The following is a 20250-nucleotide window of genomic DNA, read 5'->3' as shown; positions in this document are numbered from 1 at the left end:
AATCTCTCTTTTATATCATAAGTAACTGAAGACAGTGAATATACATAATACACCTTCCTACTCCTATTGAGTTGAACTTTGCCACGCAACCCAGAAAAATGGTTTATGAACTATATATTTCCAAGTTATTAAACTTATCTGAATTCAACAGCATTCTGAATTATTTAAAAAAATATCATAATGGTTCTTAAGGAAGCAAACTGAAATAATAAAAACAATCATAAGGAATAAGTACTTTCCTACATAAATAATGAAGGTCATGTAATATGTATGTAGGAAAAGGTTTTGGATTATTACAGACCAGTTTAAAAAAATAAGCAATTCAGTTAAATGTTCTATTTCCATTAAAAGTAAGATAAATAATGTCCTTTAAAAAAAAAGTTAACAATAGGTGGAACAAAAATTAAAAATTGTGGCACAATAGGTGTCAGCTACTATTAGCTTGAAAACTGGCTGACAGTCCTATTTTCTGTTTTCATCCAACTACCAATGCAAAAATAGTGAAAGCAAGCAGTAAAAAGGTGAAAAAGAGGACATGGAAAAGTAGAAGTTAGTCTATACTATTGTATATTTTTTTCAAACTACTGTAAACTTTAAGAGATGACATCAGACTCAAAAATTTTCATCCAGTGTTTAAAACATAAAGCATCATACAATAAATGAAAACAAACTATGTAGTATTAAAAGCTCAATAAATTAGTCCTTTTAACAACTGCTCATTCAGCAATTATTCAAACTTACAACAGTGCTTTAAAATAAAATTTATGAAGGGTCCTTGAAATTGGGGCCATTTCAGCGTCCCCACGTCATAATGGCCTTTTGCAACCTATACATAACCCTTCCAAGAAGCAAAGTGAAAGGGGAAATCAGCAGAAAGTTGCAAGTCGCAATCACATGATGCCTTACTTAATGACTGTGGGTGATTTGCTTAATGATCATAACCGGAACTCATAAGTCAATGAAATCATATTTCATTTAATATCTGTACTGCTTAGTGATGGAGTTGCCAGTCCCAATTCACTCAGGAAATAAGGACTACCTATATACTGCCAGCAATGGCATTCATTCAACTTTATAATTTTGTAGCTGAGGTACCCCTGAGGGACTGGACTATCCAGTGATGGCAGGGTGCTGTCAATTAAAAAGTGTCAGTTTGTAGGACCCAGAAAGCATGCCTTCTCCATCCCTGCGTTTTGGAATAATAACTTCCCATAGATTTGTATAACTCCCACTTTAATGGCATTCAGAAAATCATTGAAAACCAAATTGTTCTTCCAGGACTTGGGATAGGGTGGTTGCAAAATTCCCTAGTATTTGGGTTTTATTGATGTCTTGTAGTCTTCTGGTCAGTTGTGATTTTTTTTTTCCAAAGATGTTTTACTTTTTTAATTGTAAGTCACACAGAGTCATTAAGAACTCAGACAGCCTGAAAATTGAATTAAATCAAGCAAGCAAGCTATCTTTTGGTTCCAATTAGACATTACAATGGATAGGTGAACCCATCTCACCTTTAATTTTCTTGAATGGAAAGCTTAAATGTAATAGGGATGTGTGTATGTGCATTTGTGGGAATACTTAAAGAAAACAAGTGGGCAATGTAAATATAGGTGTCCTCCTGGTTAGAAAAATATGGATGTCTCCATAGATATAGGAGAAACCCTTCCATACTTCCACCTCTCACAATACTAGACAACATAGTATCAATAATAGAGACCTTCAAATTTCCAGGTTCTATCATATCACAAGATCTAAAATGGACAGCTAACATCGAAAACATTATCAAAAAAGCACAACAAAGAATGTTTTTCTGTACCAACTCAGAAAGCTCAAACTGCCCAAGGAGCTGCTGATACAGTTCTACAGAGGAATTATTGAGTCTGTCATCTGCATCTCTATAACTGTCTGGTTTGGTTCTGCAACCCAATAAGACAGACACAGACTTCAGATGATAATTAGAAGTGCAGAAAAACAATTGCTACCAATCTGCCTTCTATTGAGGACTTGTATACTGCACGAGTCAAAAAGAGGGCTGTGAAAATATTTACGGACCCCTCACATCCTGGACATAAACTATTTGAACTCCTACCCTCAAAACAACGCTATAGAGCACTGCACACTAGAACAACTAGACATAAGAACAGTTTTTCCCCAAACGCCATCACTCTGCTAAACAAATAATTCCCTCAACACTGTCAAACTATTTACTAAATTTGCACTACTGTTAATCTTCTCATCGTTCCCACCACCCATCTCCTTCCATTTATGACTGTTTGACTGTAACTTTGTTGCTTGGATCCTTATGATTTATATTGACATTGTTTCCTAATTGCTTATTTGTACCCTATGACTATCATTAAGTGTTGTACCTTATGCTTCTTGATGAACGTATCTTTTCTTTTATATACACTGAGAGCATATGCACGAAGACAAATTCCTTGTGTGTCCAATCACACTTGGCCAATAAAATTTTTTATTCTATTCTATATGAAAACAGCTAATTGATTAAAATATGGCTCTCTTAAACTTTATCATCTTTTAAGAGTACTCTTGGTCCCCTAGCACAAGTCCTTTGACCATTTTCTCTCCCTGCCCATTAAGTATGGAAGCTACCTAGTCAAGAACTAACACTCTCTTTTAACAATTCACTTCCAAGCTTTTGGAATATAGGTAGTTCTTCATTAATAGCTATTCATTCAGTGGCCATTCAAAGTTATGATGGTGCTGAATAAGACTTGTGGTCTTCTAAGCCAACAGAAATGATTTTTGAAATACACTGAATAAATTTGCTGCAAAATATGATTTTGTAGAATACAGTCTACCTCATTAGTTGCAGCCACTGCAGCATTCCCACAGTCGTGATTGTAGCATGGATGCATGGCAACCAATTCACAATTATACATCCTTCGGTCATGATTGCCATTTGTGCCCTTCCTTGCTGGCTTCCCACAAGCAAAGTTAATGGGAAAGCAGGCAGAAGTTAGCAAATGAGGATCACATAATATTATGCCTAACACCCATGTGGAATTCCTGTAACAACTATAGCTGGAACTGCTGCAACTGCCATCATAAATTGGTGTGATCATGTGATTTTATGCCTTATACCTGCATAGCTTAGTAACAGAAATTCCTGATCCCAATTACCATCATTAACTAAGGATTACCTTTTCTTTTATCCCACTTTTTTTCTTTCCACATAAGTTTAGATTAACATTTTTTTTGTCAAGCAAAGCTTTCTTTTTATGTGACTCTGTACATTTATTTATTGAATCAAATTTATACACCCGCCCATTTTATCAAAGGTGACAATTAATGATCGTGGAAATAAAATGGCACTCATGCATTAATTACCTGAGAGGTACATTTGTGTCTCTTTCTGTAACTGGTCTAACGGCACACTCTGGAAGAATTATTGAAGGTGTGTGGCATGTAGCTGTTTCAGCAGACGACTCCTGAACAAGAGAAGTATATCTCATTCAAGCAGAATAAAATACCCCATTATTCTTACATGAAAACTTAAAGTTTATTCTCCACAAGTTCAGCACAAGTATTCTATTTAACAAAAGGTAAACCTTCTTGAAGCTAAGATAGTTTCCTCCAAAATATAAGATGAGGTAAAACTCATCTGCCTCCATTCCCATATTCCAGCAAAACTTTGAAAAGACCCTTCTGTTTAAAATTAATAATTTTTTTTGAGGAAAAAAAATGCTTTCCCTTTCAGTAACATTTGTAAAGCACTACATATCACAAGGGAATTATCTAATTCTTGATTTGTAAGTATGTACAGTTTTAGAAGATCTTTCAACCCTCTCCTGATAATAACTAAAGACTTGTTGACAAATTGGACAAGTAAGATGAATCATACAATTACTTTCATTAATAACAAGGGAAATTAAGCTATAACAAGACCAAATTAAAAAAATGATGGACTCTACAAATTTCAGCCTACAATTATCATCCTAATGGTAAGGGCTTGAACAAAGAAACATTATGTTCAATGGTAGTATATCAACCACTTAGCTTGTATAACAGCAAAAACAGAATAGAATGAGATGTGATGGGCATATACAAACACAGGACAGTAAGAAATTGTACATACATAAACAGATTTGCATATTTGTTTTTACTCTGTCTTAAGCTTGTCAATTGTATATCTTAAGGAGAATGCAAACTATGTTCTCTGAATTTTTATGTGATTATTCTTATTAACAACAACCTTTGGGGAACAAGAACTTGATCACGATTACTGTCTTTAGTGAAACATCTTAGTTATAAATCAATTCTAAATATTTATACAGCCTTGGAAAAGCAACCTATTTTTAAAACATTCTCCCTGACGGATGTTTACTGAGCAAACAGAAGACAGATCTTGTGATACCTAGAAATACATTTACACACTCACTGTAAAATATGATTTTGTAGGCCAGTGTCTACCTCATTAGATTTGTAAGACAACTTATTCTTTTTTTTTTTTTAAATTTGATTTATATGCCGCCCTTCTCCGGAGACTCAGGGCGGCTTACAATGCATTAAGCAATAGCCTTCATACTTTTGTATATTTATACAAAGTCAGCTTATTGCCCCCACAAACTGGGTCCTCATTTAACCTACCTTAGAAAGGATGGAAGGCTGAATCAACCTTGAGCCTGGTAAGATCCGAACCTGCAGTAATTGCAGGCAGCTGTATTAATAACAGGGTGCTTTAAACCACTGTACTACCAAGGCTTACAATATTCTGTAGGTGTATTAATGACATATCACAGTTTTAGAGAGTTAAGAGAAAATACTGGATGATATTTTGACAGACGATGCACTTCATTTAAAAGCTTAGGATGTAGAAATGGCTATACTTCTACGTTTGTCAAAGTTGCTCCATTTCATGTCTCAGCAGACCAGGCTGACATAACATGGATTTTAAAGGTTAACACTTCCTTTGAATCTAATAACTTAAAACAGAATCCTACATTTATGTAATTATGACTTAACATATATTTGAGCTATACTTTTCTTCTAAACTGTGTAAGGTAGGGGTGGAAAGGATACCTTGACTGTGAACCCTCCCCACAAGGAGGGGTTACATATTTGTGTATCACAAGAGACATGGTACTCATAGAAGGAATACTCCATGGGAGAATTTTCCAGTAGTTTTGATGTAAGGGTTTCTATAAATCTTTCTCATTTTCAAAGTATGTGCAACAATTTCATCTCATGTACTTTAGTGTTTCAGGGTCCAAAGTAGCCAAAATATCATTTAACAATTTATCTGGGATTAATGGAACTCAAGAGACTGTTTCTTCCCAAAATTTGGAAGACTGACAAGCCGAGCTTCCACTTGTAACATCAACAGGCAATCATTCTGGAGTTATTTCTTTCACTTTAAATACACCTAATATTTTGAGAAACAGAAGACTCCGAGCTGTAACAGAATAAGTGAAATTCAGAAGTAGTCAGGGACTAGAAGTTGGACAATTCCTCACAACCGTTTTAGGCATATAAACCACATGGAAGAAAAGGCATGAAAATATCTTTTGACGTATGCTGTATGCTTTCCATCTGACTGCTTACTACATTCACATATAACTGACTTGTTTATCTTCCAGCAGGAAACTAGCTGTTAGCACTAAGGTGTAATTGTGTCAGAAAGCATAACAAATCACTTAAGGGTTCAAATTTTTCCTATGAAACTAAAGGAAAAGTAGCGGATGTTTTCATCCAGATGTAGAATACCATGTCCTAGGTTTGGAAGACAATGATAAAAGCAAAACTGAATGTGCCAGATATACATTGGTCTTAAAAGTTTTCAACACATCTCAGAGAACATAATGATAATTTTTAAAAGGTCAGTTAACTAAGTAAATCCTGACATTGCAGATATTTAGTCTTGTAAGTCATTGAATACATGAAGTCATCATTGTACATTAATAAAAGTTTCTTGTTTTAAACATTCCACATATATCACTTAGTTTTTGTACTTTATGTTCCCAAAAATATTTTTCAGGGGAAATTAGAAAGCAATGACGTTCATCAATACACTATCAAACACACACACACACAAATGATTTTGACAGGATATTGCAGCACACCATACTGTTAATATTTTTTTAAAATCCAGACTGGTAAGAAGAAAGGAACAGAGATAGTTAAAAAGGAAATCTGTATGATATATTTCAGTTTTGGCAGTAACTACTACTGGCTGTCCAGTTTCTCCTTTAATACGTGAAGAGGAGTCTATTATTTCTCTGACAACTGGTTCCACTATCAAACCGCTCTTAGCAATAGAATAAAGTTTTATACAGCATTCAAATGATAGAATGCTTTTCATACATTGAACCTGAAGGCTGTCAATTTAAGTAAATGTGAGGGTGAAAAATTATAATACAAATTACAGGTAGTTCTCAACCATTCATTTAGTGACCATTCAAAGTTACAGGCAGCACTGAAAAAGTGACTTAGGATCATCTTTCACATTTACGAGCATTGCAGCCTCCCCATAGTCACGTGATCAAAATTCAAACACTTCACAACTGTGAATTTGTGACTGTTGCAGTGTCCCAGAGTTATGTGATCATCTTTTGCAATCTCTTGGTAAGCAAAGTCATTGGGGAAGCCAAATTCACATGTATTACTAACTTAACAACCACAGTGATTCACTTAACAACTGTAGCAAGAAAGGTTGTAAAATGGGGCAACACTCACTTAACAAATGTCTCACTTAGCAACATACATTTTAGGCTCAATTGTGGTAATAAGTCGAGGGCTACCTGCAGTAGGATCCAATGTACCAGAAAATATGTTTTGTCTTCCTTAGCAATGTAAATCTTGGGCTCAGTTATAATCATAAGTAAAGAACTACCTGTAATCCATTTGTAGAACAGAAATCTCTCAATGTAGGAATTTCCCAAACCCAAACATAACTATTGCATAATATTCCAATTCTATCCAGTTTGCTAGAAAAGTGACAGAAGCTTCAAATATAATGTAAACAGTGGAAAAGATCATTGCTAGACCCCAAGCCTATCAATATTTAAGAAGATTAAAGGGATTTAAGGATCTGGGACTTAGCCCAGATCAATTACAGTATTTTTTTTTTCCAAATAAAATTTGATACAATATGGTGTTAGCATAAGGTGCACTGTAGTGAAATTTGAGTATAGCTACATTCAATAGTGCAGTTATAATTCAATAATACATCAGACTGTAGTCAGAAATCCTTCAACTAGAGACAAACTAGAAAAAATATTAAAAGAACAGTTATCAAAACAAACTATGGCGGAAGATAGGTGTTTCTATGCTTCTTCTTTCCCTACCATCAAGTTTATGTTAATTGATTATTATTTTATTAAGTTTATGTTATGTTAGTTTGAAGTTTGTGCAAATATTTTATCTACTCACCCAGCAAAATCATAATGTGGACATAATAATATCACAGAGAGCTGAATTAGAAAACAGCAGCCACCTCTAAGCATGGCTTGGGTATACGTCCGCAGAGATATTCATACCCATTGTAAGAGAAATAGAATAGAATAGAATAGAATAGAATAGAATAGAATAGAATAGAATAGAATAGAATAGAATAGAATAACAGAGTTTGAAGGGAGCTTGGAGGTCTTCTACTCCAACCCCCTGCTTAGGCAGGAAACCCTACACCACATCAGACAAATGGTTATCCAACATCTTCTTAAAAATTTCCAGTGTTGGAGCAGTTTTACTTTTTGTAAAATATTCAAGGTAATACATAAATAAAGATAACTTACTTACTTTGACAAGAGAAGGCAAATTTGAATGCTGTGTCTCAGTTGGCTGTCTGACATCTTCAGGTACGGTTGGCATGATGGGGTGGTGAAGGACACGTTGAAATACAATGCAGATTAAAGAGCACTGATGCGAAAGTCTGTTTCAAGTTAACCTCTGGAGATACGTACTGTGGGTGGTTATGATCCCAGGACTAGAGTAAGTGCCAAAAATAAAATAAAATCCATTTAAAGTCCAGACTGTTAACACTGGGATCAGTTTATAATAACAAGCAGCAATAAAGTTTAAAGTAACGACTTATGCTTCTCCCCAAGTTTTATTAAGTATGCCTTTCAAAATCTAATGAAACATAATAGCATCATTAAGAGAAATTTGCTCAACATTCCATGAATAATTGCACGAAAGGGTTTACTGGAGAGTTTGAGGAATGCACTCTCTTTTCCAACTAAACTAGACCGATCCCTTAGTTGTTCATAAAACCTTAGGAAGAATTTTGGATATTGTATCGCAATTATATCAATGGGATAACTTCATAAATGATACAATGTCAGTGTTAATATTACCTCTTTGTACACAAAGGACTTCATATAAATATATTTCAGCAGTGAACCTGTTCTAAATGAGTACTTGTTCCATTCCCAAAATATATTATCTTTTTCTCTGGCTTGGTTGGAACTACTATTTTCAATTTAGAGGGAAATAAAGCTTGCTTGGCAGTTATTGGCAGATTCTGGCCAGTCATTAATAATGTCATTGGCCAGAGAAGTCCATCATGCAAGGGAGATGATCTGACTTCCTTGGGAGTTTGTAAAACCTCTTAGCCCTTCTTTTCTCTTGAATGGGTTAAGAGTTGCTCAAGATTTGATATCCTTTAAACTAAATTCCAATTCAGAACTAAGAGAGGACTCTTACTTCCTTTCATCATAAGGATAGCTTTCAGTATTCTAACACAAGAAAAGATCTTAGGATCTTTTGCAGCTTCCTCTGGAAATTTGTATGAATGTAATCTATTCAAATGGAAAGAATTGACAATAGAAGCAGAAAACATTTAACAGCCATATATCATCAAACCCATTTATGTGATATATTTCCTTACTACAGGCAAGGCAAGGCAATGTTTATTACAGTCAATGACCAGAGCAAATTAAAAACACTAAATTAAAAATTCTAGAATAAAATAATAAATAAAATCTCGATTAAAATCACAATTTGGCATCCAATCTGTCAGCTGCAGGCGAACAAAACACAGCATGGCCTAACTATAATATAATATCAGTCCTTAAACTGTGAGGCCCCATAGTCATTAGATACTAAAATGCAAGAGAGAGATAATGCAAAAAAATTGCTGCATTAATTGTGCAAAATAGCTATGATGGATTAATCACCTGGTTCTACATGCATGATAATTATTTATCTAAGAGTTTGTTTACTTTCAATGATAAATGAATTGTTATTTTTTGATCACATGGACTGATTATATCGGCTGATGGATTAAATGTTTTTTTTTTAAATGTACTATTTAATATTGCATCAATATTTTTATTTAATGAAACAAAAAAAATCAGTCTGGATTAACTCAAAATGATAGAAAAATAAGAGGAAGAAAGCAACAAAGGAGAGAGAGAGAAAAGGAAAGAGAGTAATAAAAGAAGTAAAGTAGTAACATCCCACACAGATGTAAAGAAATGTATGTTTTAGGACTGTACTGATTACAACTTCAATAATACTTCAGAAGTACTTTGTATCTTGTGTGTGTGGGAGTGCAGCAGTTCTCAACTAATCATTAGCCTTATTTTCAAGTTGTCTTTTTTAAAGAGTTACATCACTGTAAGACTCACATGTTTTCTTCCACAAAGCAGAGAGCAGTTATGTTCTTGTCAGCCTGCAGCATTTCTTCTGAAGCATTTTTGAAGCATGCATTGCTTAGTATTGATCTTACAGTTTTACAACTAGGTGGTATGTTTATTTTTGGCTGATCTCAATATGTTAAGAGGAGTCAGAGATGTTTAGGCCTTGGACAGGAGAACATATAAATCCCAGGGCTGCAGACTGAGTAGGATGCTGAATAGGATGCTGAAGGACAGCAATGAAAATACCTTCCATGTTGCTGCCAAAGAGTCTTTGTTATTCCAAAATTTATAAGGTGGCATAGAAAGTTGAATAATGGTCTATAACCGGGTGTCAAACTTGCATCATCACATGACGTATCGCAATTTTTTCCCCCTTCACTAAACCGGGCATGGGCGTGGCCAGTGCGTGATGCATCCGGCCTGTGGGCCACGAGTTTGACACCCTTGGTCTATAATAACCTAGAAATCACTACTGAAAATTTTACTACTTATATTGTACAATAGGCCAAAGTGAAACTCTTCTCCTATTCTTCTTCTACCCCTATTCAGTTCTAGAAAAGGTTCTAGAAATGCTACCCCGGAATTACCAACGAATGTATTAGCCTTTTACTTCTTTTGCCTTTCCTTAATTAAAACATATAGCATTGTGAGAAGTAGCCTACAGGCTGTATTCAACAACTGGGGCCAAAAGAGATTATGCTGCAGCAATTCAGAAGCAAGCCACTGAATAAGCCAACAGTGACAGCAAACAGGAATCTGGCAAGTGAATTGAAAGGGGCAGGAGAGATAGAAAGAACCAAGAAGGGAAATGTCTGCTGACTATTTGCTGCTGAAAACCTGACTGCTGCTACTGACAATTTCCTGAGTTTTATTGCTTGGTTGTTGTGTCCAATTTGAGCCTTGCCCTTCCTGACTTAGCTGAAGCAAGTCAAGAGGACATATTAGGAATCTAACTTTTAGAGAGAGGAACTCAAAAGTAAGATCCTTTTTTTTAATTTCCTCCTTCTCCCTCCAACCAATTCATCAAAAGGTACAACTTCTGGGAACTCAAAATCAGGTTATCAATGTGTGGATTTGACTAGGGCAATAAGTGGGGGAATCTCCAAGCAAGCATAAACAAGTGAAGAAAGCACTATTGTGATCTCCAAGGTGTGGGTACAATGTTTGTCTTCTTGCCTGAACAAAATTATACTTTCTGTTATTGATGTTGGAGAGAAGAGAAGGGAGATGGAGAAATGAAGAAGTCGTAGACAATAGGAAAAAAAATCTCTTTATCAAAGGCAAATGTTTGGAAGCATATGACCCAAAGAAGTAAGAAGATCAGAAGGATACTTGAGCTGGCATCAGGCTCTTCTAGAGGATAATCCACAATCACTTGAATAAACCTTGCTCTAGATCACTATGGAAGACTGTATTAACTGCCATGGATCAAAAATAAAATCCAAGAGCCATCTTGAGAAAGAATAGGTATGTCATGGTGGTAGGTGAGGTGATTCCTGCTGAGAGGAAGTAAAGTAGATCAGTACAGTACCAATCCCATGACAATAATGTGGCTTCCTGTAATAAGGGTATGGTGGAGATTTTATCAAGACTATTCATATTGCTTGACAAGTATTCCTTTTGATACACAGGGAGACAAATTATATAATCACAAAGAGACCTTGAAAGAATCTAGAACAGACGAAGTAATTGTTCCATTTTATTCTCCCTGGTCAGACTTTATTTGGAACAATGTGTCTAGTTACGGGCACTATAGTTCCAAAAATACAGTGACATATTGGAGTGCATTCAAAGGAAGGCAACCAAGATAGTGAGGGTCCAAAAATAAAGCCTCATTAAGGATGATTAAAATAACTGGGTATGTTTTAACTGCAGAAACGTAGTTAAACTAAATATAGTTCTGTAGTTTTAACTATGGAAATGAAATATAACAGTAGTCTTCTGACATCTGTAAAAGTAGGTTGGAATAGATGATTCTTAATATTCTTTTCAACTCCAGGATTCTAATACCATTTCTTTTTTTATTATTTTAAAATGTTTTACTGTTTTAATTGAGGTATGTTATTTTGAATTCTAAACCACTCAGTATCATTGATTGAGATAGGCAGCCATACAAACTGAATAAGGTAACAAACATTTGGATGACTGTGTGATCAATGCTAATGATAAAACCAAATCTTAAGAACAAATGCACACAAACTCAGAATTGAGAAAACAGCAAATGCTGCACTGGGATACCTACAAAAATATCATTTGCTTGCAAGCAAGAACTGGCGAGACCACAAAATACTTTAGAACTCAAACAGACAAGCACCTGCCACATATATAGATAGTTAGATAGCTTTATTGATTAGCGTATAGGCCATATCAAAGCACAAAGTTCAGACACGTATCACCAATAAAATCCTATACAAACAATTTAAAATAAGAGTAGGGTAAAATACAATAGCTATAGGATAAGATACAATATAATTTAATACATAAATATGTAAAATAGAATAAAATGACATCAAATTATATTTCGATGTCACTCTTAAAATCTACCCCAATCAGTCCCACATATACAGATCTCAACCGAACCATTTTGTTAAAATACTGTGCTATGTTAAATGTTATTTTCAGGTTCTGGCCACACATAAAGTAAGTTGTTTTGATATGGGGATCCCAATGGGTCATTCGTTTGGTATATAGACCAAGGTACCTATCTCTCATCCCCCTATACAAACAACAATCAAATAGGATGTGAGCCAGGTCTTCTACCTGCCACATAACACCCCAGACTTAACAACTTTCAATAAGGGGAAAAAAAAAAAAGATGGATAGTAGATGTGGCAGTATCTGGAAACTGGAGAAGAGAAAGAACTGGAGAAAATCACAAAATATAAAGACCTGCAAATATAAGTAAAATGGCTATGAAAGCAAAGATAGCACCAATAGTAATAGGCACCTTGGGTACAAACCTAAAACATCTGGAGCACTATTGGCATTTTAAAAATCACCATCAGTCAATTGGAAAAGGCAGCTTTATTTGGAACAGCTTGCATCCTACCAATTTACCTTTACCACCATCAGAAATAATATCTGCCTATCCCAGGTCCTTGGGAAGAACTTGGCAGGTGGATGAAAATGCCAAATCCAATCTAAACATCTGACCGTGTTCAGTGACCAAGGAAATAAACATTGTTCATCTGAAGTTTCCCTACTCCTTATGTAGCATAAATGATCTGGTACACAGGAGACACAAACTTGACTTTCTGAGGTATACCATCCAATCCCATATTAGGAGCCTAGGATCATATATGCAGAATTGAAAAATGTATCATTTATTCTCAAATAAGCTACACTATGTTCGTAAAGAGATATAAAATACAAAGTTTCTTCAAGATGTCCTGCTCTGCATAAAATGAAGAGCAAGACTATGGGGAAAGGACTGACTTCTAGTCCAAATGACATTCAGCTGACAGAAGGAAGACAGGAATCCTAGATTCAGGAGTTTCAATGATACACTGGATTAAAATTTTCTTATATATTTGACATAACAATACAATACAGGGGCAAAAAATATTGTCCAGTAATGTTTTCAACATGAGAAAATAGAAAACAGAGAAATGAACTGAAAAAGATTGCATCTCATTCCTTGTAGATAAACTGTAGTATATAATGGAAGTTCTTCATTTGGCAATGTCTAAATGTTTAGCAAGGGATGCGGTGGCTCAGTGGTTAAGACACTGAGCTTGCCGATCAGAAGGTCAGCAATTCAGTGGTTCGAATCCCTAGTGCCGCATAACGGGGTGAGCTCCCATTACTTGTCCCAGCTTCTGCCAACCTAGCAGTTCGAAAGCACGTAAAAAAATGCAAGTAGAAAAATAGGGACCACTTTGGTGGGAAGGTAACAGCGCTCCGTGCGCTTTCGGTGTTTAGTCATGCTGGCCACATGACCACGGAGATGTCTTCGGACAGCGCTGGTTCCTCGGCTTTGAAACGGAGATGAGCACCGCCCCCTAGAGCTGGAAACGACTAGCCTGCATGTGTGGGGGAACCTTTACCTTTAAATATTTAGCAAAGCCAGGTACACATACTGAATGCTCAAAGAGATAGACTTTTAAAATTAAAATCTTTTCCACAGTTATTAGTTATAATATGATATAAGTCCCATATTAAATAAGTAATTGGTGCTTTTTTAAAAAAAGATTATTTTAATGTAGGCTAAGAAAATTAGGTTCTTTCTCCTGTAGTAGATTCTCATTTCATTGTTCTACTATAATCATTTGGAAATTATATCTGTATATACATGCAAGGAACTTGCAAGTTGTTTTACTTACATCTATTATCAGTAATATCTGTTCTCCAAAACATCCTTCCAGCAATATCCTGAATCACAATTTCCACACCATTCTAAATTATAGAAACCCTCTAGGATTCTTGATATATGACTTATTTATGCTGTGAAATACTGAATTAAATAAAATTCCATGTAAATATTTATTTTCAGTATTTAGTTCTGAAATTAAAATATTAATGGAATAAATGCTTATTAATTGGGACTATATTCAAATTTGGTTCTAGCATGCTTTCTGCACAAATTCCAGTTTATATGGCATCCGTTGCCTATTGGGATTTAAGATATTTTTAGCTGTCTTCCTGGAAAAAAAAACCAGTCTCAGGAAACTTTTAAAATATAATAATTAAAAACATTCATTCCTAGGAGACATGCATTGTAATTTTAATGCTTGGGAAATTGCTCTCATTGGCAGTGCCATTAAGTTGACTCTTTAAATATAAATGTTTACAAAAACACATTAATGTAGACTGAATAAAAAAGTAATAACTTAATCATAAACAGGATTACAGAAAAGAAATAAGTATCGTATTTTGTAGTAAAGTATCTGATAAAAGTCATGTGAGGATAAAGTGGAGGGATTTATTGTTTCTTGGTGAAAAGGCAGAATATGAATTAAATAGGTAACAGCCTTGAATTGACATTAGGTTTCTCATTTCATGTCGTAAATCTTGTAGAAATTGACAAAGTGAAGCAAGATTTAAAGAGCCGGTCATAACTTCCAGTGAAATTGTATAATGAGCTAACAGGGACAGCTAATAGAAATTTGCCAGATGATTTCAGGATAAAGAGAAGAGAATGACCAGAGAACAGGGGTGGGGCTCCTGGGGGTTCGGCAGGGTTTGGGCAATCCTCTAGCCAAGGATCGCTGGGGTTCAGAAAACCCCCAAATGCCACCCCTGGCTGGCCACGCCCATCCCACCCCTCCCCGCCCCTCCCCGGATTCTCCATGCGGCCTGTTCAGCCTACACAGGTAAGTGCAGGAGACACAAGGAGGATTTGGGAGGGCAAAAAATGAGCCTACCGGAGGTTCCGAAAGTCTGGAAACAGGCCTGTTTCCGCCTCTGGAGGGCCTCTGGACCCCAGGGGAAGCTGTTTTCACAGCTTCAAGGAAAGCCTCTAGAGCCTGGGGAGGGGGAAAAATGCACCCATCATGGTGCAGAGAGCCGACTAGGCCATGCCCACCATGGCCACGCCCACCCAGCAATGGGGCAGCAAAACCGTTGCTAAAGGATCTGAAGCTCACCCTTGCCAGAGAGGCAATGGTATTAGGGGGATGGGAGAGTGAGGGGAATGTCACAAGAGCAAAGGTGGCATCTGTGACGTCGCAAACAAAACCCCTTCTCTTTCAAATATGTATCACACATTTGTACAAAGAGGGTGAAAGTTGCACATGGTGTAATAATCACCATCTTGCTTTTTTTTTTTTTTTTACTTCGCCTCCATGAATGCTGCTACTGCAGCAGCAGCAGCAGATAAATTGTGTTTTGCAGGACTGTATGCTCAAGTTAGAGCAGTGTTTCTCAACCTTGGAAGCTTGAAAATGTGTGCAAGCTGGCTGAGGAATCCTGGGAGTTGAAGTCCATACATCTTCCAAACTGCCAAGGCTGAGAAACACTGGATTAGAGGAATGAAAACATCTCTTGAATATTTTCTGACCGCATGGATTATGTCCCAGGAGCTGTTTATTGTCTACTGTGGGGTGATTAATTGTTTTCAAGCTGATTTACAAGGGATCTGTAAGACAGCTAGGTTTCAGGGAACAAGCCAGTGAACTGGGGAAAGCTAACGGGATTTGCCAGAGGAGATTATGGAAGAGTCTTTACTTTACTTTTCTTTTTTTTAAGAGCTCTTCTTAGTTAACATGAAATAGAAGCTTTTCTACTGGTGGTAAAAGCAAAGTGAAACTGAATCAACAGGAAACTGCAATTGTGACCTGAAATGCTTGTGGAATGTTTGTCTTCCCATCTAAAAGAAACCTCTAAAGTATATTTTTCAGCAATGCATAGTTGTAGCAGTCTCTAAAACAACAACAACAACAACAACAACAACAACAACATCCAGATTTGTCTATCCCAGGTCCTTGGTAAGGACTCGATAGACAAAAATGCCAAACTCAGTTTGAACATCCGGCTGACTGTGCGAATAATAATTATTGTTATTAATAATAATAATAATAGCTGTGAATACCTACAATTCAGCTGATAAGAAAAGGTAAGGATTTATCAGTTGAAATAAAAGCAGAAGCTGAGGTGGAAATAATTCTTTGAGTCAAACAGAGAAGCAAACACAGTGAATCTGAATAACAAAAAAGAAACACAGAAAATATTGTGGATCACCGGAAGATGAAAACAATTTTCAGGCTCCTGCAGATAAAGGAGCTTCTGAGCTTTCATATGAAGGTAAACTGTTACCAAAACAAGAGCCAGACAGAAACTGCACCTCTGTCTAAAAAGAGAGAGCTGTCTAGACTATTCTGTTGCTAGTTGGGAGGAAGAGGCACAAAAAATTGAATACTGATTTTATCATACATAGGAACTGCATTTGCCACACACCAATCATTGGGATTCTTTTGCAATGGATAATTAGCTTTTCTACAACAAATCTACTCATTAGAAATGTACATCTGTTATTAATTCCAGTCCAGTCTATCAGAAGAATCCTAATATCTGTACCATTTACAAACTCATACCCTTCACAACTGTTTGTACCAAGAAAATATTACAACATGTCAGATAGTAAAATACCCAACTTGGAATAATAAAAGGAGGCCTTAAAAGCTTGGCAGGATAATTTTAACTAACTCTCTAAACTTGTGCCAAGTGGACAAAAGCATGGAGGTTGCTGAACTCATTGAGGAAGAACATACTGTAATTGGGCAAAAGGGCACCCAACAAGAACAGTATCTTCCTCAGAGCCACTCTCAGAGGGATAGGCTTAAGGTCCAGTTAAGAACACTGACTGGACTGAATTCCACTTACGCTTTATAGAACAAAAGGCACATTTTATACCTAGCTCAGAATGTAATGAAAAATCAATTAAAAGCAAAAAGAAGGAATAATGCGCTACTGTCTTGCTCAGATAAAATTCTTGCTGCTATGTTCTGCAATAGCTCATGTATGATCTCTAGCATCCTATATGGAGTCCATATGGCAGTTATGAAGCTAGGTTATCTGAACCTCAGGGCAGGGGTGAAATCCAAAATTTTTCCCTACTGGTTCTGTGGGTGTAGCTTGGTGGGCGTGGGAGGGGCAGGATATTGTAAATCTCCATTCCCACCTGACTCTGGGGCCAGCCAGAGGTGGTATTTGCCGGTTCTCCAAACTACTCAAAATTTCCACTACCGGTTTTCCAGAACCTGTTAGAACCTGCTGGATTTCACCCCTGCTAATGGCCCAATGGTAAAGATGAATCTAGGTGCACCCTCATTACCTGGTTTTTCTGGGGAAAAGGGTACCCACATAATTTATTTCCATTGATCTGAACTAAGACGTTACCCACTAACAAAATTGTTTGAATGGAACTTCTGTTGGTTAGCTTTTATCCACTTATTAGCATGGCAGAGTATTAGGCTAGAAACTCACAAAGGTGCTTTTCCAAAAGGCAACTGGACTTTGTTGTTCTTTTTCCTTGAAAACGTTTTGCTTCCCATCCAAGAAACTTCTTCAGTCCTCTTCTTAATTTTCAAGGAAAAAGCCAACCAAATCCATTTGCCTTTGGGATAGGCATGACTTGACTAATTGAGAATCTCCATGGACATCTAGCAAGTTATAATTATAGCAGATTTCAAAAAAAATGAGAAACAAAATGGTGGCCATCAACCTACGATATTGCACACTAAAAACCCAAATGGTGTCATTACGTAGCTTCAGATAAATATTACATTGCATTAAGGATGAAGATGAAAACTCTGTGGAATCTGTAGGGAAGATTGCCTAGCACCACATGTTACATCAGTGTGAGGTAAATCGATCCCAACCCAGCTTAGAGTCAGTGTGTTATGGTGTTTAAGATATTGGATGTGTAATGGGAAGTCACAGGTTCTATTTCATTCTTTCATTCACGGAAGCTCACTGGGTAACTATCGGTCTCTCTCTCTGCTCAAATTATCTTTGTTACATAAAGTTTGTAATTGTCGTAAAGAAAAAAGAAGACGGAAGATATATAAATCTAACAAATAAAACTCTAAATAAAATGACTGGTGATATTGTAAACTGCTCAAAAATAGATGATGCAGGGCAATGCAAATATTATTCTACAAGGTAATTAAGACCATTTCAGTAGAAAACTTAATCCCTAATAGAAATACAGCCAAAAATGAGATCTCTTTTGAAAATAAACAGCTTTCTATGATTGCTTTCACCCTTTAAAATTAAAGATAGTGTTGGATGACATCTAAAGAACTTCTTCTCCACTAAATAAACATGAAATCATATTGAATATTAGAAAATAACTGTTTGTAAATTCCAACATTCCTATTCAAAAATGTGAGAAAAAAAGTAAAGCTGGATAAAGTAAATGCAATTTATTGAAGATTATTCATCAAGAATTTTAAGAAGAAAAGTACATAGATTTAAAATAAAATTTAGACGTTGACACAGATGTAGAACATGCTAATTTGCCTGGCTGCATTGCACTGGGGTAAAAACGAAGGAAGAAATCCCTGCTATTAGCTCATAAAATCCAGGGAATAAAACATTCAGCCTTTAGAGCAGAATACCTTGTATAATTAAGAATTTTATAAAATATATAAAACTGGTGCAGAAGCCATGAATATTGTAAATTACTTCAAATCTGAAAACCCACAGCTCACTACATTCTGATGTTCCAATCGTATCCAATATAATATAAATAGGTTTTGTTTAGATGATTCATGTTTTGGAATTTCACTGCTTAAAATAGAGAGGCAGAATATTAATCTTTACCCTAAAGCTCAAATCTCAGAATTGGATGCAAAGAACTTTCTTGAATTGCTGAACAGTTTAGAGAATATAATATGCAGGAAGTGATGTTCTAGGAGTTCTATTCCATAAAAGGAAAAAGTATTTAGAAACGCTTGGCTTTCAAATCCGTTGTGTCCTTGCAGCTTATTTAACCACAGTAGGAAAGTTGAATACAAATAATCATAAACTTGCCTGACTCATGCCTAAATATCTTGGCAGATGAAGGTGATTTACAACATTTTCATAGCTAATTGATATGAGTGCTGACCTTAAAGAATCCATTTTACCATGGCAAATAAAAAGAAGAAAATATAAGAATGCAAAGAATTTTAAAATGATTGCAAAGATATATCAACAGTTTAATATATCTTGGGCATGACATATAAATCTCATAATTTTATCTCTTTACCCTCGTACTGTGGTATAACCAGTTTTACACATAAACTCTAAATATTCACTTAAGGATGCGTTGCCAGATTTATTCTTAATCTATTTGGACAGGACAAAGAAGTCCTGTACCTTTTATTTTTCAGGTTGGTTCCCTTAATAAGGATTGTGACAGACATGATTTGGCTAAAAAGGTGGGAAAATGGAACTGGAAAGTAGGTCTTGTGGATTTTACATACTTACTCTAATGCAAGTACTCTACTAAAATAGTCTTCTGTGTTATATAGGTTTTTCTTCTTTCCAATCCAACTGAATGTTGGAAAGAAATTATGTAAAGAGCTCAGAACTCTGCCCAACTGTCTACCCAAAAGAAGGATATTTCTCTGACACCTGAATAGAATGAGACTAAATTTGATATAATGGGGGAAGTCAAGAAAAAAAAGTACTGAATTTGAAAATGGGCTGTATCCAATTGGCAGTAATCGAGAAAAAAACCCAGAACAAATTTCTCAGATGAAGCCCTTTAAGAGCGAACATTGAGCAGCAGCCCCTTCCCTTCTCTCTCCGGAAAGGGAAGGGGCTTATGAAACCTGCCCCATGCTTTCCAGTGCACATGTATGCACAAACACACAGAGATATTACACAAAGGGAAAGCAGAAGCAATTGTGTTTTGAACACAGAAGAAAATGCAGATGCTACGTATGGCCACTGCTGCAGTGATGGGATTCAAAAATTTTTACTACCGGTTCTGTGGGTGTGGCTTGGTGGGCATGGCATGGCTTGGTGGGCGTAGCAGGGGAAGGATACTGTATAATCTCCATTCCCACCCCACTCCAGGGGAAGGTTACTGCAAAATCCCCATTTCTTCCCAATCAGTTGGGACTCGGGAGGCAGAGAATAGATGGGGGCGGGGTTAGTCAGAGGTGGTATTTACCGGTTCTCCGAACTACTCAAAATTTATTTTGTATGATTTCTCATTCAA

General features: G+C 36.1%; 1 protein-coding gene across 1 annotated transcript in view; it reads right to left on the bottom strand.

Moving 5' to 3' along the window:
- IRAG1 (inositol 1,4,5-triphosphate receptor associated 1) overlaps positions 1-20250 on the bottom strand; it is an 86469-nt gene that overhangs the window by 40000 nt on the left and 26219 nt on the right. The window contains exons 3-4 of the mRNA XM_034417080.2: positions 7756-7942; positions 3349-3449 (exon numbers count right to left, since the gene is read on the bottom strand). Of these exons, the coding sequence (XP_034272971.2) occupies positions 3349-3449; positions 7756-7827 (173 nt within the window). The 5' untranslated portion in view covers positions 7828-7942. The remainder of the gene's footprint in view (positions 1-3348; positions 3450-7755; positions 7943-20250) is intronic.

This window comes from Pantherophis guttatus, chromosome 1 (genome assembly GCF_059756535.1).
Source record: "Pantherophis guttatus breed Tessera chromosome 1, ASM5975653v1, whole genome shotgun sequence".
Taxonomy (NCBI): domain Eukaryota; kingdom Metazoa; phylum Chordata; class Lepidosauria; order Squamata; family Colubridae; genus Pantherophis; species Pantherophis guttatus.
This window is presented reverse-complemented; position numbering and strand designations above follow the sequence as displayed.